Here is a 23,135-nt window from a genome sequence, read left to right as displayed (position 1 = left end):
CGTTGAGGGGAGGAGAGCGGTGAGATCCTATCTGGCTTGAACCGCCATCTTACTTGCCGAAGAGACTATACTTCCCGACGGCGTTGGGAGCCCTCCGGTGATGTTAACTTTAGTTACTGCCCCCGCTGTTCCCCACCAGCTGCGTGGAATTCCAAGGTGTAAGTAGAGCTCAGTACTCTCTCCTCTCTCCTCTTTATAGTTGCACTTGGAGAGATGTTTCGTTGAGGTAGGCAAACCTCCAGCGGCCAAGTGCCAGTGAGATAAGGAGGTGATAAATCACTTAGGCTGGAGTCGGTGTTAACTAAAGCTTAACAGGCAATAAAACTACTAGCTCTAAAAAGCATGGCAAGGGCATTTGAAACGAGCAATATTAAGCAATATTAATCTGTAGCTATCTGTAACATCAGAGAGCAGCGTGGGGCTGCTGCTCCTTAGCCGCCATCTTGCCGGCCTTGTCTGTGGAGTAGATGGGTGGGAATGTGTGTGGAAGAGTAAGATTCGGTCTCTGGTTACCCATTTGGGGGAGCAGCCTTGCTTGGGCTCAGCTGCAGGCTGAAAGGGGTCAGCAGCTTTCCAACCTCCAGGATGAAAAGGCAGCCATTTTGCAGTCACCATAGGAGGCATCCAGTGGCCACCTCAGTCTAGGCATAGCATCGACCCACATCCCCATCTAAGGAGCTGAATTGGCACCACATACATGCCTGCCACATCCATCCTCTCCCCTCTATGTTTGTTCAGACACTAAAGCTCTCCTAAGTGCAACAGAAACTTGTGCAGAGGTGTGTGCTGGCTCAGGCCTCACTGTATCCTTCCCATCCTGAGAAGCCAGCCCACCCAACCAGCCATCTCAGAGTCACAAATTTGGGTGTGCCACAGGATTGGTTGCTGGTCTCTGTGTTCGAACCTTACCTTTTTGCTGCAGGCTTGCAGTTATTGGGCAAGTTACTCTTCCTCAGGGGCTTATGTGGCATCATCTCAGAACACTTGCTGTGCCATGCAAAGAGGACAAGTGCCAAGAAGGTTTCTTAAACTGAAGAGAAGCAGGTCTCAGACGGAGTTGGCCCAACACCTGATAGCTTTATAGCATGGGTAGGCAAACTAAGGCCTAGGGGCCGGATCCAGCCCAATCGCCTTCTAAATCCAGCCCACTGACAGTCCGGAATCAGCATGTTTTTACATGAGTCGAATGTGTCCTTTTATTTAAAATGCATCTCTGGGTTATTTGTGGGGCCTGCCTGGTGTTTTTACATGAGTAGAATGTGTGCTTTTGTTTAAAATGAGTCTCTGGGTTATCTGTGGGGCATAGGAATTCGTTCTTTTTTTCAAAATATAGTCCAGCCCCCCACAAGGTCTGAGGGACAGTGGACCAGCCCCCTACTGATAAAGTTTGCTGGCCCCTGCTATATAGCGCTAGCTGGATGCTGATTGGCTCCCCCGGTGCCCCCTGACCTCTGCTGTGCTAGTGGCTGCAAAACACACTCTATCCAGTGATGGTGCAGAGCAGAAGAAGGGTGTTCAGCACTGCCTCTGATCACAGCTGCAGGTGCCAACACTGCTCCACCCAGTCGCATTTCTATTGGCAAGAACATGAAAAGAGTCCTGCAGGATCAGGCCAATGGGGGACCCATTTTGTCCAGCATCCGTTCTCACCTTGGAAAACCCACAATCAGGACCTGAGCACATGGGCCTTTTCCCCTCTTGTGGTTTCCAGCAGCTGGTAATCAGAAGCATTTAGTGCCTCCCAACTGTGGAGGCAGAGCTTAGCCATCATGGCTCGTAGCCACCAATAGCCATGAATTTGTCTAACCCTCTTTGAAAGCCATCTAGGTTGGTGGTCATCACTGCCTCCCAATGGAAGCGAGTTTCACAGTTTATCTCCGTGCTGCACAAAGAAAGACTCTTTTGTCTGTCCTGGATCTTCCCACATTCAGCTTCATTTCTCTGTCCTTTCTCTATGCTGGCCATAATTTCACAAACTTCTAGCATGTCACCTTTGGCTCAAGGCTGGCTTGTGATCTTGGACTGAGCTGGTAGGGGTCACTTCTTCCAGGGTCAAAGGGTGGGATAGGAGGAAAGGTCCAGAAGCCACTTGCTGCCACTTCACCACAAACCTGTCTCCTGCTTTCTAGCTGCACACCCACATTGTTACCCAAGGCTTTCTCATGTTCTCATCCAGGTAAACCCTCAATACCGTCAACAAACCAGGAGTAACAGTGACCCACATCGCAGGGCCACTGCGTGACTGCGCCATAGAGAGCGAGGGGGAGTCATCAAAACAGTGGCAGTTTGGAGGCGCAGCTTGGCTAGCGAGGACTGCGCTCTGCACGCCTTGCCAGGGCGCCTGGCCGGATGGACGACACCTTGAGGATCTTTGCTTGGGCCACTGCTAGCGAGCCGAAGAGGATGCAGACGCAGATGCTGGCTAAGAAGGTAGACGGGCCAATGAGCAGGAAGAAAGCATAATCTTTTACTTGCAGCCAGGGCTCCCAGCAGTGAGCAAAGGACTCGTTTCCAATGGCAGCGATGGGATGTTGGGTGAGCTGTGTGGGGCGTTTGCAAGAGACAGAGTCCACCTCTGGAAAAGGGAGAGACACAGAGACTCAGGGCAAGGCTGTGGTTATTGCAGCAGTTGGGGAAGTTGGACCAGAGGATTGCTAACCAACAAGCACAAACCGGTTTAAGCTCTTAAGCTGCCTGCCAAAGAAATTAACGTGGATTGCTTGGAGGTTGCTTCTGCTAGGACCTTTTAGGGCAGGCTTCCTCAACCTTGACCCTCCAAATGTTTTTGGCCTACAACTCCCATGATCCCTAGCTAGCAGGACCAGTGGTCAGGGATGATGGTAATTGTAGTTTCAAAACATCTGGCAGGCCGAGGTTGAGGAAGCCTGTTTTAGGGAGACCAAGGCACCTGCTGTTCTAAAGTTAGCCAGTAAAGAAATCAAAACAGCAATTCCATATGGTGCTTGACAGGGTCGCATAACCTCCATAAAAATCCATCAATATGTCTTCCACATGATTAATTGCCAAACCCGAGACAGTTGTGACCCACCCTGGGTGTCTGGCAGAGAAGAAATCTAATTTAGAAATAAAGGTTGTATCCAGTGTTAGTCCTACTCAGAGGAGACCCGCTGAAACTAATGTACACTTAGGTTCATTTGTTCCAATGGGTCTGCTTTGAACTTTGTTGGATACAACTCTAAATGAACAAACAGATGGTTAGTCATTTCTAAAGGAGCTGATGATGCTATAATAAGAACCAGTTGCACCCAGCTGCCCCACTTCACCCACCACACACCATGTATTTATTTTTTTGCAAGCTGCTTGGGGAAACTGAATCCCCCCCCCCCCCGGTAAAAAAATTGTTATGGCTCCAATTTATTTATTCATTTTGAGAAAACGCGTTCACAGACTAGTATTGCTGGAACTTTGAAGGGTAGTGGAGATAACTGGGGAAGAGAACTGAAAATAAAAATTTCAACCACTTTGAGGTTTTCTGCAATCAAGCAGTACAGTCAACTCTTATCTTACATGGGGGTTACATTTCAGGAATAGTGCCTAAAGCCAAAATTGTGTAGAGTCAAAACACAGGTGCAGTAGTTGGTGGAATTGTCAACATCTCCCCCCCCCCGACACTCATTTTTAAAAAATGATTTAATTTCTTTCCTTTTTTTGCCAAGCGCATAAAGCTAAATGTGCACAAGTTAAATGTGCCTAAGCCCCTAAGCTGTGGGTCTACTGTTTATAAATTTCATGAAATAAAACAATAAATAAATGTGATTGCTGTTGTTAAAGCCACCAGCTACAGGTGAGCTTTCCAACCCCTTCCCTGTTGAGTCCTGCTCACCTGGGACTTTCTCCACGTTGTCAGTGAGCCACTGGTAGAGGGGCTGGATGGCACAGGTGCACCCCCAGGGGTTGTTGTGCAGCCTGAGGAAATGCAAGTAAGGCAGGTTGCTGAAGAGGTCGGGCGAGAGCGAGACGAGCGCATTGCCCTGCAGAGACAGAGACTCGAGGTGGGGCAAAGACCTGAGCAGCTCTGGCTCCAGTGTCAAGAGCTTGTTGTTCCCCAGGTTCAGCATCCTCAGCCTCGGCACGGGGAGGAAAGTATTGGGTTGCAGGACAGTCAGGTAGTTCCCACTCAGGTCCAGTTCCCGCAGCTCACTGAGGCCAGCCAGGGCCTGGGGGTGGATGACCCCGAGGATGTTGCTCCGAAGGCTGAGGTGGCGCAGGGCGCCCTGGATGACAAAGGTGCGGTTCTGGAGGGTAGCAATGCGGTTGTAGTCCAGCAGGACAGTGGTGGCATTGGCTGGAAGATCTTCAGGCACCCAGCGCAGCTTGTGCTCCATGCAGTTGATTTCCCCAGAGGTACAGCTGCAAACAGCTGGGCAGGCAGAGGAGCTTGGGGATGGGTAGAGGAGGAGGAGGAAGGCGAAGGTGGCAAAGGTCTGAAAGCAACTGCAGTGAGTAAGGCCAGAGCCTGAAGTTGGCAAGGGGAGGACCTGGCTTCTACCGCACCAAGCCATGGAGCCTCCTCTTCATGCCCACCCTGACTCCTGGGCCAGAATTCACAGCTTGTGCCGAAAACCTCCCAACCCACCAGCCTTTCCCTGCAAAAGGAGGAGCCGCACCAGAGAGGGCAATTCTGGGGCTCCCCTTCTTAGCAGCTGCCCTTGCTCCAGCAGAGTCCTGCATGCCAGCCTTGCTTCTGCCCAGCTATTAACTTGGCTGCTCTTCTCCTGGGTGTAGCTGATGGTGGGTGGAGCTTTTGCTCTTCCTTAGCAAATATTTTAACAGGGCAGCCTCGCCTGCCAAGGGGCAAAGCCACAGCTTCCTCCTGGGCCCAGCCTGTCTCCTCCGAAAGAGCCACACCAGGCTGCACTGGGACAAGCCGGCTCCCGGCTTTGCCTGGCATCATCCCTCGGCTCCTGCTTTCAGGCTGCCCTGGCACGTCATGCCAGGCAAGTTAACTGGTTTACTTATTAGTGTGCTTCACCCTGCCCTCCTCAGAGCAGCATTTCAGACTTGCAGCAAGAAGCATGTAAGGTAAGGTCAGCCTTGAAACACAAGGCATAGTTATAGCTGAGGGGATTCACACCACAAGAGGTGGGTGACAGTCAGCTTGGATGGCTTCAGGAGAAGGACTAGGCAAATTTGAGGAGGAGGAATGATACAACAACATGCTCATGAGGCTGGAACTGGGATTCCCAAGGGCCTTGCCTACACTTCTGAATAGCTGTTGCTGGAAGCCAAAGGAGAGGAGAGTTGCTCTTGCACGCAGGTCGTGCTTGTGGGTTTCCCATTGTGGCATCTGGCTGACCAACCGGAGTGGAAAGGTGTCACAACTCCCTCCCTCTACAAATGGGACACCCAAATTTGCCACTTTACCCTGAGCCCCTGCTGCTGGGAAGGGGCCCATCCATGCAGCCAAGCTCCCAATGGAAACAGGAACACTCGGGATGCAAGCCTCAAGAAGATAGGAGGGGATGACCCCCCCCCAAAAAAACCTTTTATTGTACCCTTCCTTCTTCCTTCCTTCCTTCCTTCCTTCCTTCCTTCCTTCCTTCCTTCCTTCCTTCCTCCAGGATGCGAAAACAGCATCATGGGTATTTGGCATCATAGATGATTTTGGAGGAGTTTCCCCGGTCCCTTTCATCTTCTGTGGTGAGGTTGAGAGAGTGCAGCACTTTGAACTGGACCATGGTGATGAGGGCCAGCTCCTCAGGATCTAGGCCGCTCATCAGGGTCACTTCTGGGGGAAAGAGGAAAAGAGAGCACACTGGGTGGCTGGTTCCGTGCCTGCCGACTTCTCCAAGCCTAGGCCAACCCAAGGAGGGAAGAGGGTCTTGTGTTGGACCCCTTCCTGCCAGCACAAAGATGTCAGCTGAAGAAGCATTTCAGCTACCCAAAGAGGGCTCCTTGCTGGGAGAGGCAGCATAAGGGAGGTACTATTTCTGCTGAAGACCTCCCTCCTCTAACAAGACTTTCCGTTTGAGACTTTTTCCGATCTGCCTCTGCACTGGAAGCATTTTAAGATGTATTGAAAGGATTTTGCTAATGTTTTGTTACTCACTGCCACCCTGGCCATCTTTGGGAGGAAAGGCAGGATATACATTTATTAAAGATAGAAATAAAGAGGTGGGGCATGGCAGGGGCAGGAGGTGGAGCTGCTGATACAAAGCACAATCCCAACTTTTAGGGCTGGTGCTCTGGCAGAAAGGAAGCAGCCAGCAACCAGTCAGACGAAGCTAGCAAGGAAGCAGCCCACCAGCCCAGTCAACAGGTAAATGGCAAGGAGCTTCGCAGTTTAAGGAACTGGGCAGCAAGTGTATAGATCTGGTGTCACTGGACTTGTGCTGTACTAGTGGCCACAAGACACAGCCTGGCCACCTGTAGTGCCCCCTCACCCACCCAAAGTAAGAGGTACCGGCTGCCAGAAGCCCCTGAGTGCTTCACCCTCTTCCACATCACCAGGCCCAAATTCAACAACACTTAACATTGCATCCATTGGGATCCTGCTGTAAACAGCAGGCCATGCACCTCTGCTCAGCTTGCCAGCACAGCCAGGAAAGTGTACAAATGCACAAAACAAATAAATGAAGAAGAATGAAGCCTGGTAAGGCCGGTTTTCAGTGGCTCAGGCAGGTTTAGCAAAATACCTCTCCATATGCAAAGAAGCCAAGGTCTGGCAAGTAGCTCTGCTTCGGTGGGGAACTTGGGCTTTGCAATGTTTATTTTTATTCTGTTTACCTTGCAGAAAGATTGAAGTCCTGCAAAGTGGCTTGTAAGGATCTGCAGGACTCAGGCTATTTACTCCATGCCATGCCAAGGAATAACACACCAAGGATATTGTTTTAAGAAAGAAAGCTGTTATCCTTGGAAATCTGAGCCCAGAGACTGAGGGTCCAGAGAATGCAGAGGGTTTGCCCATGTGCTCCCAACCCAACTCACAGGGCAGGGGCTCTTTGCTTACCAGTACAGGCAGGAAGGCAGAGCGAGCAATTGCTCCAGGTTGTCATTTGCCGGCAGTCCTCCACACACGTCTGCACTGGGACACCACAGACTGCAACAAGAAAGGCCCCTTAGTTGTCTCAGGCAAAACCTCAGACTCACCGCCTCCTCTTCCTACTCAGCAGGATGTACCGTAACTATGCAAATGCCTATGCTACCACCAGTGTAAAATGGTTTAAGTCAACTTCTCTCCCCCTTCTAACACCACAAAACCCATACTCTGTGCAAGGGAAGGATGACAGAACCAGGAAATGGTGGGGTCAACATGGTAGGAGGACTGGACAGTGCCAGACTCTGGTGAAAACACCCTCCAAGGGCTAGGGAAGGGGCTGTCCCACAGCTCTGGAATGCCTTTCCCACCCCCAAGCACCTCAGCCTGTGGCTTTCCACCATTGCTGAAGTAACAGAGCCCAAGCCCCAGATGTACAAGGCTGAAGGCTGGGTCAGAAAGTTCCATTTGCAAGAAGATCTAAGGACTAGCTAGGGTCATGCACCAGGCGCAAGAGAGTCTGCTGAAGTCATTCACTGTTAACCGAAGGAGCAAATTTGCTTCCTGAATCTAATATCTAAAGAATCCAATTGCTGCTGCCACAAAAATGGAAGTCTGTATTTCCACCCACCCCACTTAGACCTCCCTCTACCTCTGTTTCTCCATGACTCAGTGAAGACATATGCACCCATTTTGCAGGGCCCAGCACAGCATCAGGCTCACCTTCTGATGGCACCTTTCTCAAGAGGAAAAGAAAGCAGACCAGGATAGGAAGGGGGTGGGAGAGACCCAGAATACAATCCAGGAGAAGGGGGAAGAAATTCATCGCCTCCAGAGTGAGAGGGCAGATCATGTTTAACAGCACCATACTAACCATGTCTACTCAGAAATGAGTCCTGTTGAATTCAATGGAACTTACTCGTGAATAAGTGGGGACATGAATGCAGCTATGCCACGTCAAAAGGAAAGCATAGGAACCTGTTCCGTCAGGAAAGTAAACAGACTTCTCTGTGCCCGCTGTCCCCACCCGCCTCTGCAACAAGCAGGTTTCTGTCACTGGGGTTGCCCAGGACAGCTGGCAGGAACAGGATGTCCTGCTGAGAGCAGCTACACACAGGTATGCATTCTCTCTCTCTCTCTCTCTCTCTCTCTCTCTCTCTCTCTCTCTCTCTCTCTCTCTCTCTCTCTCTCTTTCACACACACACACACACACACACACACACACACACACACACACACAAAACTGATAGGATGAACAACTGCATTCATCCAGGTTTGGTGCTCTGCAACTGAGCAGGTACTTGTGCACTCCTAAGTGGCCACAGCCCGCCAGCAATGCTTTGTAACCCACTGGAATGTTGGCACAGGCCAGAAAAAACAAGTTTCTCGAGCCACTGCTGCTCCCCAAGAGATGCTCTGTGACAACAACTGCCGGCTCCCTCACCTTTCTCAGCCGTTGTCTGGAATCGACCGCTGCAGTCGCAGGCAGGTCGTGGTGGGGGTGCCGAGGCCCTATGACAGGAGGGGCCGCTGAAGCCCTCTGCACAGACTGAAAGAAAACAGAGTGATGAGTGCAGCAGGGCTCAGGCACGAGAGGGAAGAGCATCGTGGCCCCAGAAGCAGCTGACATCACACAGCTCTCTCATCCAAGCAACCACGTTTCTGGGGCTTCGCTACAGAACACACGCCATTAAAAGCCAGCAGGATGTTCTCATCAAACGCCTGACTTGAGCAACTGTTGCTGTTGTTATTTCAACTTGGCTCTCAGGCAAGCCAATGAGGGCAGAGAAAGGAGGCCAAGATGGACATTGGCTTTGCCTTTTAGGCTGGCCCACTGACTGCAGCTGGCGTGACGCTTTCCCCCCGTTGCTTATTCGCTGCTCTATAACATCAGCATGATGCACAGAAGTCCAGCAGATGAAGTTCTTCCTTTAATCAACAGGGAAAGCTGCACCAGTTTCATGTCTTGCACATGGCAGTGAAGAGGCGGAAGCAGCTCTCAACAAAGGGCTGTCCATACCTGGGCTTAGTGCAACCCATGCAACTCCCCTGTTTGGATTTTCAAAGCACAAGGAATCTCTGGACTTAGGGAGGAGATGTTGGAGGAGGACCCCCACATGGATGAGGGAGGAATAAAGTAGGCGTGAGTGGTTCACGATCTGCATTAACCCCAGTTTGGACAGACCCTAAGGCCTTTGCATTGCAGGCCTGGATGACCTGGCGCATGTGCTCCTCACCGGAGCAGCCAGAATGCAGGCATGCTGCAGATCATTGGGGGCGGCACTCTGCCCCTGGGCAGGCAGTGCTGACTCCAAGGTAAAAAAACATGCCTCAGAATTACACCTTAGTGATGCCTCTCTCACACAAGGACATAAGAAGAGCGCCCTGCTGATCTTGGCAAGATCTAGTCCAGCACCCCTGCTGCTCACAGGGGCTTGAGGGATCCTTCTGAAAGCCCCCAAGGACCTCCTTCTCCCTGGAGAGAAGTGCACTGCCACTACACCTGGAAGCTCCACTCTGCTGCAAGGGGGAACCACCACGCCCTTCAGGCAGAGGACACAAAGAGGGTTCTCTTCCCCTCCCTACGCAAGACTCACTTACTGGTCCACCTGTAAAGCGTTGAATCCGGCTTGGGGACAATGCTGTCCATGGAGCTTATCAGATAGAAGCCAGTCCCTGTTTGGAGGACGGCGGCACACACGCTGTGCTCCATCATGCACTCCTGCTTCGCTTGCTCCAGGCTCTCAGCGGAGGGGTACAGCACGGACGGCTCTCCTGCCACGCCATGGCCAGGTTGCTCATCAAACCATTCTGTGGCTGCTGGGAAGGGAAACATGGTGTGGCCAGCTTAACTAATGCTCCACAATTAAAACCACCTTCAGGGGAGGAGGGTTGGGTTGGTTTTAAGAAGCTTTGGGTTGCCCTGGGCAAGATAAAGCAACTCACAAATTCAACAAATAAACAAATTACCTTCACTACATTTGCACAGGAAGGACCTCTCCTCCTTGCAGCTGGCATCGCTGAGAAGCCCCGTTGATGAGTTAAACCACACACAGTCCTTCAGGCCCCCATCAGCCATATCATCCTTCAGGTACCTTTCCCCACACACAAAAGCAAAAGGAAGAGGGTTGTTTCTGCTCCAGGGCTCCGTGTGTGTGTGTGTGTGTGTGTGTGTGTGTGTCGCAAGAGCTCCCTCCAAAAGGAATTTTGCAAATGCTCTCAACTAGGATGCCAGCACTCCAGGGCATATAAATTCAATTCATCATCAGAGGTATTTCCACATCTCATATTTCCTGGTTCAAAATGCAATGCTTTCCTCAAATATGAGATGAACACCATGACCCTCCCAACCAATTCTTCCATTGCTCAGATTCTCATCTGAGCTAGGGCAGTGTTCACTTCCTTCCCTCCTTCCCCTAAGCTCTCATCCAGCAACAGTCCTTCAAACTACAGTATGTTCCTTCCAGCCCCATTGTTCATTGGTTGCTACACTGATGGTGGCAGCAGGCAGAAGGGGGGGAGAAAGAGAGACAGACAGACAGACAGACAGAAGGGATGCAGGCTGGTTATACAGCACACCAGGTATAAGGAGGAATGGAAAATGCAGTTTTCCCAGCCACTGATGTCAGGAAGCTCCGATGGATAAGGGAGGAGGCCCACAGGAGTTGGGTTGGGATTGGATCCCATCGCATGTGCCCAGTCAGGGCCTGCAATGGCGACTGGGTCATTTTGGATTAAGCTGAGCTATTTTCTATTACAAAATAATAACATTGTTGGGTGGGGTGTCTGAGCTGATCTACTTCAAGCTTGGTGGGGCATGATCTTCCCCAGCACAGGGCAGTTATATCTAGGGGGGAAGGGCCCTGAAGGAGCTCACTGTGCCATCTGCTCGCTGAGGGGCTCCTGTGTTGTCCACCGGAAGACAGATTCCTCCTTCAAGTCATTCAAACCCGTCCAGAAGGAGCCTCCAAAGTTTGAGCGGACCCAGTCCTGGAACAAACATGGCAACTGCTACCTCAGGGTGGGTGGAAAGAAGGCAACCATCCCATGATGCCTCAGTTGACCTTTCACCTGCCTCCCTGCACAGAGAGGGGTGGGGACTTGGGCACGTACAGGGTGGCACAGGGTTCTCCAGAAAGGTCAATACTGAGGAAGGAGAGGGCTTGGGCTTCCCTAGGGCAAGCACCACTTGGCCCTTGATTGCAGGCTGAGAGGAGGGCCAGTGAGGAAGCCATCCTGGAAACGGCAGCCCAAATCCATGGGCCACATGGCATCAAAGGTCATCATGAGGAGCCCTGTGCTTCTGGAGGGATGCTGGTACGGAAAAGCCATACCCTTTCTTGCGGAGAGGTCAGGTGCAGCAGTTCTGTCTTCTTGAACCTCCGGCAGGCATGCAGGGCCTCTTGCCAGCCGCTGGCCAAGGAGGGGTCCCAGAAGTAGCAGCTGCCATTCCAGTGGCTCCACCCAGGTTCTGTCGGGCAGGAACTCCGGGGTGCTGAGGAGGAGGTGGGGGGATATTATCCAGAACGAGGCCCTGATTATGGCCACAGCCCATCATTCCCAAAGTCCATTCAGTGGAGCAGAAGCTCTCTGGCCAAGAGAGCCGGGTGAGAGCATTGGGACCTGGTGACATTGTCCCCTTCCAAAGTCCTGACAAGCACTTACCCAACGGCCCTTCGCACACCCACGGCTTGAGCTTGGAGCAGGAGGATGCAGCCATCTGCCCCTCTCCCTGCGGCCCAATCTCCAGGCAGCCCCCGGTAGCAAGCTGTGTGTCCGCCAACCTAGCGAGGGAAGCAAAAAAGGATCACACGCGGACGCGGCTGGGACCACCAACTTCTCGACAAGGAACGGCAGGTGCCAAGGAAGCCAAAGTCACATGCCAGACAGAGAAGGAAGGACAATGGGGACCTGGAATGAGGTGTAAGCTGGGGGTGCAGTTCTGACAGTGTGGTGGCAGGAGATGATCAATGTATCAAGGGAGCCCCTCTGCCAGTGGTGAAGCACCTGCTCTGCCTGTAGAACAGGGTCGGCCCCTCCGTGAGGCACACTGAGGTAGCTGCCTCAGGTGACAGAATCCAAGGGGCCCCTCCATGGGTGTGAATCCTACCACCACCACTTTCTCCACTGAATCGAAGAGAAGCAGCTGCAGCAGCTTCCAGGGTGATCTTGCAAGAACAGCACGTGATCTCATGGGACTCTCACAAGACTTTGACAGAACCCAGAAGCCATAGCCACATGCCCCCAGTAATTGGGGACAGCATAGGTAGCACAGGATAGCACCATCATGTTTTGCCTCAGGCAGCGAAACAGGATGGGCCACCCCGACTGGAGGTCCAGGGTTCAACTCTTGGCCCAGCACAGAGGGAGTCTTTCCTGCCAATGCTGGCCTAGTTGCCCATGTCTGCTTGAAGGCAGCCACCTGCCCCCAAAACACTCACCAGGGAGAAGAGAGGTTGGCTGCTTGGCCCTCAGCCCATGTCCAAGTCCCGTCTCTGTCAACATCATTCAGCCCTGTCCAGCTGTTCTTCTGCACCATGGCTGCTATCCAGGCCTGGAGGGGGGAAACGGAGGGAGGTGGGAGAGGAGGCTCATTCCACTGGTTTAACCTGCTCATTTACAACATGAACATTCAGCTCTTTGGCAGCATCAATGTGCTTCGTAGCTCCATATATTGAAACAAAATGTTTGTAGGTATAAACGCCTATAAAGAGTTAGAACAACCCCAGAAGTTGGAAACGTTCTCCCACCCAGTGATCTGAGGTTTGGTTGCCAGGAACATTGTCCTTCAGCCGTCAAATGCCTGGCAAACAGGAATGCTTGGAAATTTCCTCCTAAAAGTCAGTAGTGAGGAGGGCACTCCACAAAATGGGAGCCACCACTGAAAAGGCCCTGTAGTAACATCACTGAATAGGCCTCACCTACTGATTTTGCAGAGTCCAAGATGGTTGGCAATGGGGAAGGTGCATGGGCAGCTACCCCACAGTGAAGCAAGGAGCACCAGCCATGCCACCTGGGAGCATGACTAGCTCCCAACCTGCCTTTTCCTTGGCGCTACTGAGGGTCAGGAGGCCCACGTCTTTTCCATACGTTTGGCAGGCGGCTTTTGCCCCCTGCCAGTTCTTTCTGCTGTGCTCCTCCACGTAATAGCAGCGACCGTCCCAGTACCACCAGCCAGGAGCATGTGGACATCTCGAGCTCACCAAACCTGGAAAACAACCACAGGCAGTGCAGTAGTAGCTTTGCAACATGACCCTGACTCTAACCCGCTAGCCTGCCTGTTCTCTATGAAGTCGTAGCACTGCTGCCTCTTGACAATGTTGTTATTTCCAATGACGTATTGTTTTGTTTTTCTTATGTTGACTTTCCCTTTTATCACAAAGCCACTTGGGTTATTTTATTACCAGAAAAGATGAGCGTAAATGATTAAGCTAAAGAAATGCGTCCAACTGCGGGAGTTCATGGAGCAAAAGAAGGCCTGCCTTGTACTTATTTTTCATTAAAAAAAAAGATACACCACTTGATTGTATTTTTTTAAAAAACAAAACACCACACACCTCAAAGTGGCTTGCCGAAAGATAAAACAGTAACATCAAGAAAATTAACGACAATACTTTTAAACATACAGAAGTTAAAGTACTAAAACAGACTGAAATTCACACCCACTTTCCAAACACCTGGCTAGGGTTGCCTAAACAAGGACGTTTTAAGCAGGTGCTGAAAAGAGTACAGTGAAAGCACCTGCTTGATCTCAATAGGCAGTGAGTTCCAAAGAGTAGTTCCAAAGAGTAGGTGCTTGGCGGAGTATGCGGAGATGGCTAAACTTATGGAAGGAGTAAGGAACCAGGAAGAAAGAAATTTTAACAAAGACTGGGGGAAATTTATTTGGAAAAAAAATGTAAACAACTTTAAATGTTAGCAAGGTTTATGTAAAATGAGCAGCAAAGATAACTCAAGGAAATTATTAGAGAAAATAAATAATCAAGGTATTAGTTTGGAAATGCAGCAGTAAAGATAAAATGAAAGGAACCACAGATGGGGGGGGAGGGGAAGTCAATTTGATGTTATTTTTGGTTGTGCTATAGAATTTGTATGTTTTGTTGTTAAATTGTACACACACACCACTATAACAAAGTATATCTGTGGCACCTGTAGCAGTGCCAATTATGCCAACCTAAGTGGTCGATAGGCACATGTAGACACACAATCTCGTAGGTAAACTGGTCCCAAGTTGCCATGGGCTTTCTATGCAAATGGCAACACCTTGAACTCGGTGTGGGAGCAAATCAGCAACCAGAGCAGATCTCTGAATGCAGGTGTCATATGCCAACAAGGCGTCACTCAGTCATGCTGCAGCATTTTTATGTCACTCGTGCTCCCCCCCCCCAACTTACCATGAAGGCACGAGGGGGTGAAGCGACGAACGCAGCGCAGGTGGCGCCTATCGCATTGGCCCGTCAGGGGGTTGTAGGTCGATGTGCTCAAGCACGGAGAGCAGCGCCGCCGGCACCCGTCCCCACAGAAGCTGGGGGAGCAGGCTGCAAGGACAGGGAGTTGTCGGTTAAGGCAGTGAGCTACCTGGAGGCACCAGACTCTCTGACTGGCCTCACAATACTCTGGATAGAGGCATGTCTGCTGGAGGCCCTGCAGAAGTCACTGGAGGTGTCAAGGGTCAGATCCTGCAGCCTTGAAGTGCAGCCTTTGAACCTGGCAGCACAGACACACACCCAATACACAGGAGGAATGGCTAGCCTCAACAAGGAAGCCTCTCTCAGCACTGGACTAAGGAGGAAATTCTCGGTACTGGCCAGGTGGGGTTAGGGCTGCCTTCGTGCCTTGTGTGATGTGTTTGGCCACCGGGTCTTTGGTCCTCTCCAGCAAATCTTAGGCTTTTGTTGACACCAGAGTGGGATCTCTGTTTCAAGCCAGCATCTGAAAACCATCAGGGAAGGGCTGCTTCTCTCTCCCCTCCCCTCCCCTTTTCCCTTTTGTGTGTGTGTTGTGATTTTTAGATTGTAAGCCTGCAGGGACTGCCTTGTTTTAACTGGAAGCCTCTTGGGCTGAAATAAATAAGCAATAAATAATAAAATTGCCTCCCAGCCCTCATTGGGGGCTCCCTGGAAGCATCTGACTGGCCACTCTTGGAAACAGGGCACAGGCAGAGTGGGAGATGTTTCCTGTCTTCTCATGCAGCTGAACCTGCAAACATTCCTCAGCCCAGGTAGGATGGGTCAAAGGGCAGTAAGCCAGGCATGAATTTATTCTGGGAGAGGCTCCTGAAATCCATTGACAAAGGGGCTTCTAATCCACACACACTCAGACTGCCATACACTGGGTTGGCTTTTAACCTGCCACCACAAGACACTTTTAAAGCGCCTTGCTGGGCTGTGCAGTGTTCAGGGGCATCCCTGAAATGGAGGGAGGGAGGTGTTCCAGCCCCCTACCCACCTACCCACTGCTATTCCCCCTTCCCAACCTCCTCCCTGTCCTCCTGCATCTCAAATGCAGCAGAAGCAGCCACTCACCTGCCTTGACGTAGAGGACGGCGTCCGAGCCAGGGCTGTCCACCAACACCGTCCCTGCCACCAGGTAATAGGCCCCTCTAAGTCTCAGCAGCCCCGTGCAGCCCTCCTTCTGCAGGTAGCAGGCGTCCTTGGCTTCCTGCAGTGACACTCGCCTCTGCTTGGGAGCCGAGCCCTGCCGAGGAAGGAGCAGCTTCTCCCTGAAAGAAGGCAGGTCCACATCTGTGTGGGGATGCCATGAAGCGGGAGAAATAAAGTGAAACCTCTTCCTGGCAATGTGTGACTTAAGGCACATTTCCTCCACCCCAAAACTGGAAACTGTAGTTTACCACTCACAGAGCTACAACCCCCAGCACCCTTAACAACACGCAGCTCTCAGGGTACATAGGAGGGGGGGGGCAGGAGAATGTGCTTCAAATGTAAGGTGTGTATGCAGCCTGGAACTCAGCTCCTGAGGACATCCCCTGAGTGTGACAAAGGGCAAAAGACCCCTAACCTTCCCCACCCAAAAAGGAGGTTTTGCCTCTGCGCTACGAGGATATGTTGGCTTTAAGCCCTTCAGTGCATCAAAAGAGATGACCGATTGAGTGGGGATTTAGGTGCCAGGCAAAAACGTTCCTCTTTAATCAGGTCTTTGGCTGAATGCCATCCAATGCCTTTTTAAAATGTGTTGGGGAGGCGGTGGGATTATAGGGTTGTTCTTGTTTTTATTATGTATTTTGTGATATTGTGATATTGTGAATTTATGTTGAGAACCGCCCTGAGACCTGCCAGTATAAGGCGGCATACAAATTTAATAAATTTTCATCATTATCTTTTCTCCCCTGAGAATGCTCCCACCTTCAGGTCGCTGGCAAGCCCAATGGAAGCTGCCTGACTCTGAGCCTCTTCTTTCATCACCAGCAAAGCCAGTCCTGGCCTGAAAAAAAGAAAGGGGAGAGATGGGGCAGCTTAGCCTGTGGGGCAGTCAGATGTTGCTGGGCTCCCATCATCACCCCCCTTGATCCCTGGCCAGGTTGGTTGGGGCAAGACCAAGGGAGGTTGCAGGAGAGATCAGGCTCAAAGCACTTTGCCTGTCCCAGGATCAGTGCTTTTTTCTGGCAGTAGACAACAGTACGCAAAGCCACCACCTTTTTGGAGGGAAGGAGGAGGGAGGGCTCTTGGACCCCGTCAGAGCATCACGCCTCCTTTCCCAAGCCTGGGAAGCATTTGTCCAGCTTAGGGAAGGAGGCAAGAGGCTGTGACAGGATCCTGGAGCCCTGTTGCCTCCTTCCCAAAGCTGGGCAGACCCTCTCAGAGCATTGTGCCTTCTTCCCTAAGCAAATGCTTCCCGGGCTTGGGGAAGGATGTGCGAGCCCAGGTCCTGGCAAAATGTTGGACAGTGTTACCCCTGTGGTGAAAATAGGCATGCATATTGCAGCAAGTTATTTAATTATCATGCATCTCTATATACCGGTACCAAGATCTCAATGAAGTTCCAGTAAATCATATAATTGTTTTAAATGTATTTGTTTTTCCTGGCCCTGAGGAAATTTTGCAACCAGGGCAACTACCCAGAGGACCGGCACTCCCCCCCCCCTAGAAACAAAGCACGACCCAGGCCCCCATCCCACACCCCATCTCCAGGAGGCTGGCATTATCACACCCATTCCATTCCATGGCCATTGGGGTCCCTCTCAACTCTATAAGTCTAGGACAGCAAGTGAAATTATGGTGGTTCCAATGTGAGAAGTTCACCAGAACCTGCCTCCTCCTCTTCCCCCCCCCCAGTCTCCAGCAGGGACCCCATCTCACCTTGACCTTCTGCACAGTAGCACCCAGGTACCTCTGGCAAGCAGAGGCTGCTTCGTCCTGCCTGCTGTAGCGCTCTGAGGACACACAGGCTCCATGCTCAAATACCCAGTCATCCAGGGGCAGGCACTTCAGAGAGGCATACGCTGCTAGGGAAAGGAGTTTGGCCATTACTAGCTGACTGCAGTGCCAGGGGGTCACTCGGCAACTGCACCCCCTTGTGCACCAAGTAACTGCAGGGTGCCCACTGGCTCCTGGCACTCAGGAGCAGGGTTTTCAAGTCAGAAGGCATGAGACTTCCTGGCAAGCTGTCTTCTGGAAGAGCTGCAAGCTTGAATGCAGCTGCAATTCCATTTGCACTGGGGCAAGGGAGCAAGCAGATGGCAAGGGAGGTTGGGGGGGGGGAAGCAGCAGGAGGTCTGAAGGGCTCCATGGTGCCAAACAAGGCCACCAGCCCTCCTTCCTCTCAGGGCTCCAGGGCTGGAGGTTGGAGCCAGTGCCATGACTGATTTAACCCTGTTTCTCCAAGCCCCCAAATGTGACCTCTCTTTTTTTTTTGCAGGGGATTGAGGGTGGCTGCATTAGGGAAGGCTCGGAGGAGGGAGGAGAGCCCCATAAGCCCACTGCTTTGAGATGCACATACCGGCTGCCTCCCTGTAGCGCAGGAATCCATCGCAGAGGCCCGTCAGTGGGTTGCAGCTCAGACCTGGCTCACACCGGGGGCACATTGACTGGCAGTCCTGCCCAGAGTAGCCGGGCCGGCAGCTCGTCCTGACATGCACGGCAGCAGCCGAACTGGCGTCAGAGTCTTCCAGGGTCACAAGGCGTGTCCCCATGGCAAGGCGGTGGCCCCCTGCGGAACTGACCACGGCGTCACACCCCGTGCCCAAGGCAGAGCACTGCCGCTTGGCAGCCTCCAGCGAAGGGAAGCTCAGGTCCGAGGACAGAGCACCAAAGAAGGACTTCTCAGGGAAGGTCACGTAGGAGCCTGAGGGGAGGGGAGAATCACAGAATTGTGAGGTTGGAAGGGACCACGGGGGTCATCTAGTCCAACCCCCTGCAATTCAGGAATGCCCCATAAATACGAATACAAAATACCATGAAAACTCAGCCTGGATAGCTCAGCTGGTTAGAGCGTGGTGCTGCTAATGCCAAGGTTGAAGGTTCGATCTCTGTATGGGACAGCTGCATTGCAGGGGGTTGGACTGGATGACCCCCCGAAGTCCCTTCCGACTCTAGGATTCTATGAAATGAAAAATGTCTGCAGCCCAAAGCAGCTTTGCTTACCACTCTGGTGGGAGGCCTGGCATATCCAGCGGTGAGGCCGGTGGCACGGCTCGGCCTTCAGGAAGCCGGAACTCAGGGCCAGCATGCAGGTTTCTACGTCAGAGGGACCCTGTGAGAGAACAAAGCTGGCCCCAAAGAGAATGAGAGAGGGTGAGGGAAGTCAGAGATGGTGCCTGGCAGGAGCAGCGCACAGAAATGCCATTTACCTTCCCACCGGAGCAGTACCTACCCTGTTTCTCATATTTTAAGACATACCCATAAAATAAGTCATAGCCGGATTTTTAAGCATTCAAGGAATATAAGCCATACCCTGAAAATAAGACATAGTGATAGGCACAGCAGCAATGCTGGCCACGGCAGGAGGAGGAGGAAAAAAATAAGACATCCCTTGAAAATAAGCCATAGTGTGTTTTTTTGAGGAAAAAATAAATATAAGACATGTCTTATAATATGAGAAACACGGGTATTTATCTACTTGCACTTTGGGGCATGCTTTCAAACTGCTAGGTTGGCAGGAGCTGGGACTGAGCAACAGGAGCTCACCCCGTCACGGGGATTCGAACCGCTGACCTTCCAATCGGCAAACCCCAGGCTCAGTAGTTTAGACCACAGCGCCACCTGCTCCTTAGGAGACCTCAAACTCCTTTGATAATTTTTTTGGAGGGGTTGAGACTTTTCAACATACAGTATGATAAAAAAAAGGAATTAAATAAAAATAGAACTCCTTTGAAAGCGGCTTAAGATGAACTAACTCTCTCCCAGCTGCAGCCTTTCCCCATACCTCCCTCCACATGCAATTTTGGTGACAATGATAATGGCCTACCTTACAGGGTTCTTCTACAGATGGCAAGATGACTTTGCAGCGAGCGTGTTCAACTCTCTGCATTATATCTGCTTCTATTATTTATTAACTGATTATTCAGAAGTGGTTTTTATTAAGTTCCGTGAGATGCACTTCTAAGCAGGTGTGCATAGGATTGCCATCTTAACACACAAATGGCCTCAATCCACCCATCCTGCCCCACAGTCTCTCTCTCAGGGGTTCTTATTTACCGCCGCAAGGCTTTGTTGAAGGGTGTTCCATCGGCCCAATGCCACAAGCCTCTGCCACTGTGAAGCCCAGTCCAGACATTCACCTTCAGCTCTTTCTGTAGCCAGACCTGTGGAGGAACACAGAAGGTCCTTATCCTTCACCAGTCGAAAACATGCTGTGGGTATCTTGCACACACCAAAGGATGCAAACTATGCAAGGCCACCAGAGACAGCAGGGCGGAGAGGCCTGAGTGTCAAGGAGATGCTGGGAGGAGCTCAAAGAGCCTAGACTGGGAAGCCCAGCGCCATTACCTATGTAGGGCCAGCCCTATCATGTGGCAGAGTGATTAGTGTTAGAAACTTAAATATATAAACTAACCATCAAATGGCACCTTAAACCTAATTTACAGTTGCCACATTGGAACATATAGAAACCATATTTCCCCCTCAGTGGGATTTATTGCTATAATTGTCATTATTATTATTCATTTCATTTATATACCGCTTTATATTTTAAATGAAATCTCAAAGTGGTTGACAACCCATTGAAACATCCAAACAATCCAGAATGAAACCAATTCAAGCAAATGTTATCGTGTTTATTATTAGCATAAAAATGAGATTACAAATTTATTTTATATCCTGTGTAAATACCTTTTAGCTGGCCAGCCCTTGCTGGGTGGGGGACCTATTTTATTTTCTTCATTGGGGCCCAAACGACTCTTGGCAGCCTTGGGTGCCATTTCAGATACCTGTGCTCAGACCAGAGAAACTGCTCACCAGATCTTGTGGGCTGCTCAGCGTGGCCAGGCTCCCACCATGGAACCTCTGACAGAACTTCAGAGCCTGGCTCCACTCAAGGGCCGCATCCAAGACAAAGAAGAGGCATTTGTCCTTCCTGGATCGCCAGCCCCTGGACTGGGGGCAGTACACATCTGCAGGAGGAAATGGCAAAGAACATGATGTGCACACTGTTGGAGAAAAACAAATACATTTCCTTCTCACTGAATTTCTAGGTAATACAATACATGTGTTTCTTTAAACCATACAAGGCACTGTTTGTCTAACAATCTAGACAGCACTTGCTTGTAGCCTCTGTTAACTCTGCCCCTTAACCCTGAGCCATTTTGTTGTTGTTCTCTCCTAAAAAAAATGTCTTTCTTTCTCTCATCTCCACCCAACCTATAAATAGTTCTTGCATGAATAAACCCTTTGAACTCCAAAAACTGTAAGTGATTATTCCAATCTAATTCACACAACCTGCAAAGACTGCTAACAAACACACCAGGCTTCCTTTCACACACACACACACACACACACACACACACACACACCAGCTGGGCTCATCACAGTTCACCCCTCCCCACAGCAAAATGAAGCAGTCCAAACTGTTGGCTGTGTGAGATGGGCCCCAATGAAGTACCAGGTGTTGTGTCAGTCATTCTGCCTCACCCAAGCCTCCTACCATGCAGGGTTGTTGTGAAGATAAACTGTGAAATGGGAGGGATGAGTCATGTCTGCTGCCCTGAACTCCTTGAAGGAAGGGAGGGGCAAGTATACTTTTTAAAGAACACACCCTGATCCAGCACAAAGTACAATGCCTGTGTGGTGCACTTCCCCAGGTAGAGCTTGGTGTGGATGACTCCTTGAAACACACAGAACCCCAAGTACAGATTCTGCAGTCGCTTGTCCGGTAAGAGGCGAAAGGAGCTCTTTGTGTCCATGGAACAGTCTGAGCTGCTCAGCAAGGAGACTCCATCTGGTGCTACCTGCACAGAAGAGAGGGGAGAAGCTGGCATGAATAATAGAATCAGAGAATTGGAAGGGACCCATTGGATCATCTAGTCCAACCCCCTGCAATGCAGGAATATGAACCTATACAGGGATCAAACCCATAACCTTGGCATTATTAGCACCACACTCTAACAACTGAGCTAACCGGACAGGAAGGAACACCATGGACAGAATCATTGTCACACACAGAAGGAATAAGGATATAGTATGAGTGCTTCACTTATAGATTTGTAAATCATTTAATGTGTCAGGATCAATGTATGCCATTAATATTGCAGTTGTTGTATAAGGGAGTGTTATTTTGAATGGAATGGAATTGAGATCAATAAGATTTTGGAACGCAGAAACAAAGTAAACCATCAAACCATCAATTCTAGTATGCGGAAGGCCACCTAAATTATATAATTTGGCATCTGAATGATTGGGATTGGTAATCGTATTGTAACTTGGCATTGTTATAATGAGGCTACCATTGGATTATTGTACCTGAAAACTAATAAAAATTATTGAAGGGAAAAAACCCCACAAACAACTGAGCTAACCGGCAAGCTGGCACAAGAACTCACACAGAAATACCCAGCAGGACTTAGAGCTCCTTTCTTTGTAATAATAATTTAGTAATTATTTTATTATTTTTACACCGCCCATCAGATTGGGTTGTCCCAGCTACTCTGGGCAACTTTCAACAGAATATAAAAACACAGTAAAACATCAAACATTTAAAAACTGCCTTGAGATGTCACCTCAAAACTACAGACTTAAATCTATTTAACTCTCATGACTCCTAAGCAAGTAGTTTTTCTGTGAAAGGGGCAAGGGACACCTAAAAAGAATAGCAGCACTCACACAAAAAATGCAATTTCTAGAGCTGGGAGATACAGGGCAGTGGGCACTGTTCCAAGCTGGTTTCAAACCGTCAGTGCTGGTGGCTGCATGTGTACCATATCCCTGATGCTCATCTCCTTCCTTTAAAAAATATTGGGAACTGTAGTTCAGCCCTCACAAAGCTATAATTCCCAGCTTCCTTTTGGAACGGGAGGTGTTTTAAATGAAGTATGGTGGGTATACAGCTGGTGTGAGGGGAAGAGAGACTGCCTTTGCACCTGAGGCTACCTGCCACCAAGTCAAACGGTTGGTCAGTGAGGAAGTCTGCACCCAATGTGCTGTTGCATTTTAAAAGCATTGTGTTGCGTTTAAAAAACAACAACAACAACACTGACCTTTTATGTATATCTGTGCAGTGAGTACTTTCCAAAAATAACATTGTGGGCTGATTGATATTCTGCAGCCTTTTAAATGTGTTTGTGGGAGGCGGGGTTATTGTTTTAGTTTGTTTCTGTTCAAACAATTTATTGGTGCTTTTATCCTGTTTTTTAATCTTTTGAACTGCCCTGAGATCTTTGGGTGAAGGAGGGTATATCAATGCAATTAATTAATTGGTGGTTTTTTGAAATGCCTTGGTGATGGGTAGATGCATGAGCAACAGCCCAGGACTTAGCCAAGAGGCCCCCACCAGCATCAGGGTGAGGAATCTCCCGCTGCCCTGTCCAACTCCCCAGGTTCAAGCTGGAAAATAAGCAGAAGAGCCAGTGGGTTCCCCACGCCCCCAAAGGTACATAGAATCATAGAATGTGGAGCTGGAAGGGACCACAAGCGTCATCTACAGTGGTACCTTGGTTGTCAAACTTAATCTGTTCCGGAAGTCTGTTCGA

At 50.3% G+C, this 23,135-nt stretch overlaps 2 protein-coding genes across 2 annotated transcripts in view; both read right to left on the bottom strand.

Annotated features, from left to right (window-relative positions):
* Window positions 1–2,303: 2,303 nt before the first annotated feature.
* Window positions 2,304–5,004, bottom strand: LRRC26 (leucine rich repeat containing 26). Its single transcript, XM_035139908.2, has 2 exons — window positions 3,845–5,004; window positions 2,304–2,575 (listed from the first exon to the last, which is right to left on the bottom strand). The coding sequence occupies exons 1-2, from the start codon at window positions 4,521–4,523 to the stop codon at window positions 2,304–2,306; spliced, it is 951 nt and encodes a 316-aa protein (XP_034995799.2). The 5' UTR covers window positions 4,524–5,004.
* A 567-nt stretch (window positions 5,005–5,571) lies between these two features.
* Window positions 5,572–23,135, bottom strand: part of LOC118097310 (uncharacterized) — a 30,225-nt gene continuing 12,661 nt past the window's right edge. Inside the window, exons 13-32 of the mRNA XM_035140052.2 lie at window positions 21,206–21,398; window positions 20,410–20,564; window positions 19,651–19,757; window positions 18,598–18,722; window positions 17,954–18,298; window positions 17,314–17,459; window positions 16,360–16,438; window positions 15,523–15,741; window positions 14,392–14,535; window positions 13,039–13,205; window positions 12,439–12,551; window positions 11,663–11,781; window positions 11,332–11,492; window positions 10,875–10,987; window positions 9,968–10,092; window positions 9,599–9,814; window positions 8,442–8,546; window positions 6,971–7,060; window positions 5,934–5,966; window positions 5,572–5,776 (exon numbers count right to left, since the gene is read on the bottom strand). Of these exons, the coding sequence (XP_034995943.2) occupies window positions 5,598–5,776; window positions 5,934–5,966; window positions 6,971–7,060; window positions 8,442–8,546; window positions 9,599–9,814; window positions 9,968–10,092; window positions 10,875–10,987; window positions 11,332–11,492; window positions 11,663–11,781; window positions 12,439–12,551; window positions 13,039–13,205; window positions 14,392–14,535; window positions 15,523–15,741; window positions 16,360–16,438; window positions 17,314–17,459; window positions 17,954–18,298; window positions 18,598–18,722; window positions 19,651–19,757; window positions 20,410–20,564; window positions 21,206–21,398 (2,934 nt within the window). The 3' untranslated portion in view covers window positions 5,572–5,597. The remainder of the gene's footprint in view (window positions 5,777–5,933; window positions 5,967–6,970; window positions 7,061–8,441; window positions 8,547–9,598; window positions 9,815–9,967; window positions 10,093–10,874; window positions 10,988–11,331; window positions 11,493–11,662; window positions 11,782–12,438; window positions 12,552–13,038; window positions 13,206–14,391; window positions 14,536–15,522; window positions 15,742–16,359; window positions 16,439–17,313; window positions 17,460–17,953; window positions 18,299–18,597; window positions 18,723–19,650; window positions 19,758–20,409; window positions 20,565–21,205; window positions 21,399–23,135) is intronic.

The sequence above is a fragment of the Zootoca vivipara genome, chromosome 15 (assembly GCF_963506605.1).
Source record: "Zootoca vivipara chromosome 15, rZooViv1.1, whole genome shotgun sequence".
NCBI lineage: Eukaryota > Metazoa > Chordata > Lepidosauria > Squamata > Lacertidae > Zootoca > Zootoca vivipara.
This window is presented reverse-complemented; position numbering and strand designations above follow the sequence as displayed.

Bases quoted from the DNA above. Each gene is read 5' to 3' on its own strand.
- LRRC26 (XM_035139908.2), bottom strand. From the start codon at position 4,523: ATGGCTTGGTGCGGTAGAAGCCAGGTCCTCCCCTTGCCAACTTCAGGC. The intron at 2,576-3,844 runs GTGAGCAGGACT...TCCCTTTTCCAG, and splicing joins CAACGTGGAGAAAGTCCCAG to AGGTGGACTCTGTCTCTTGC.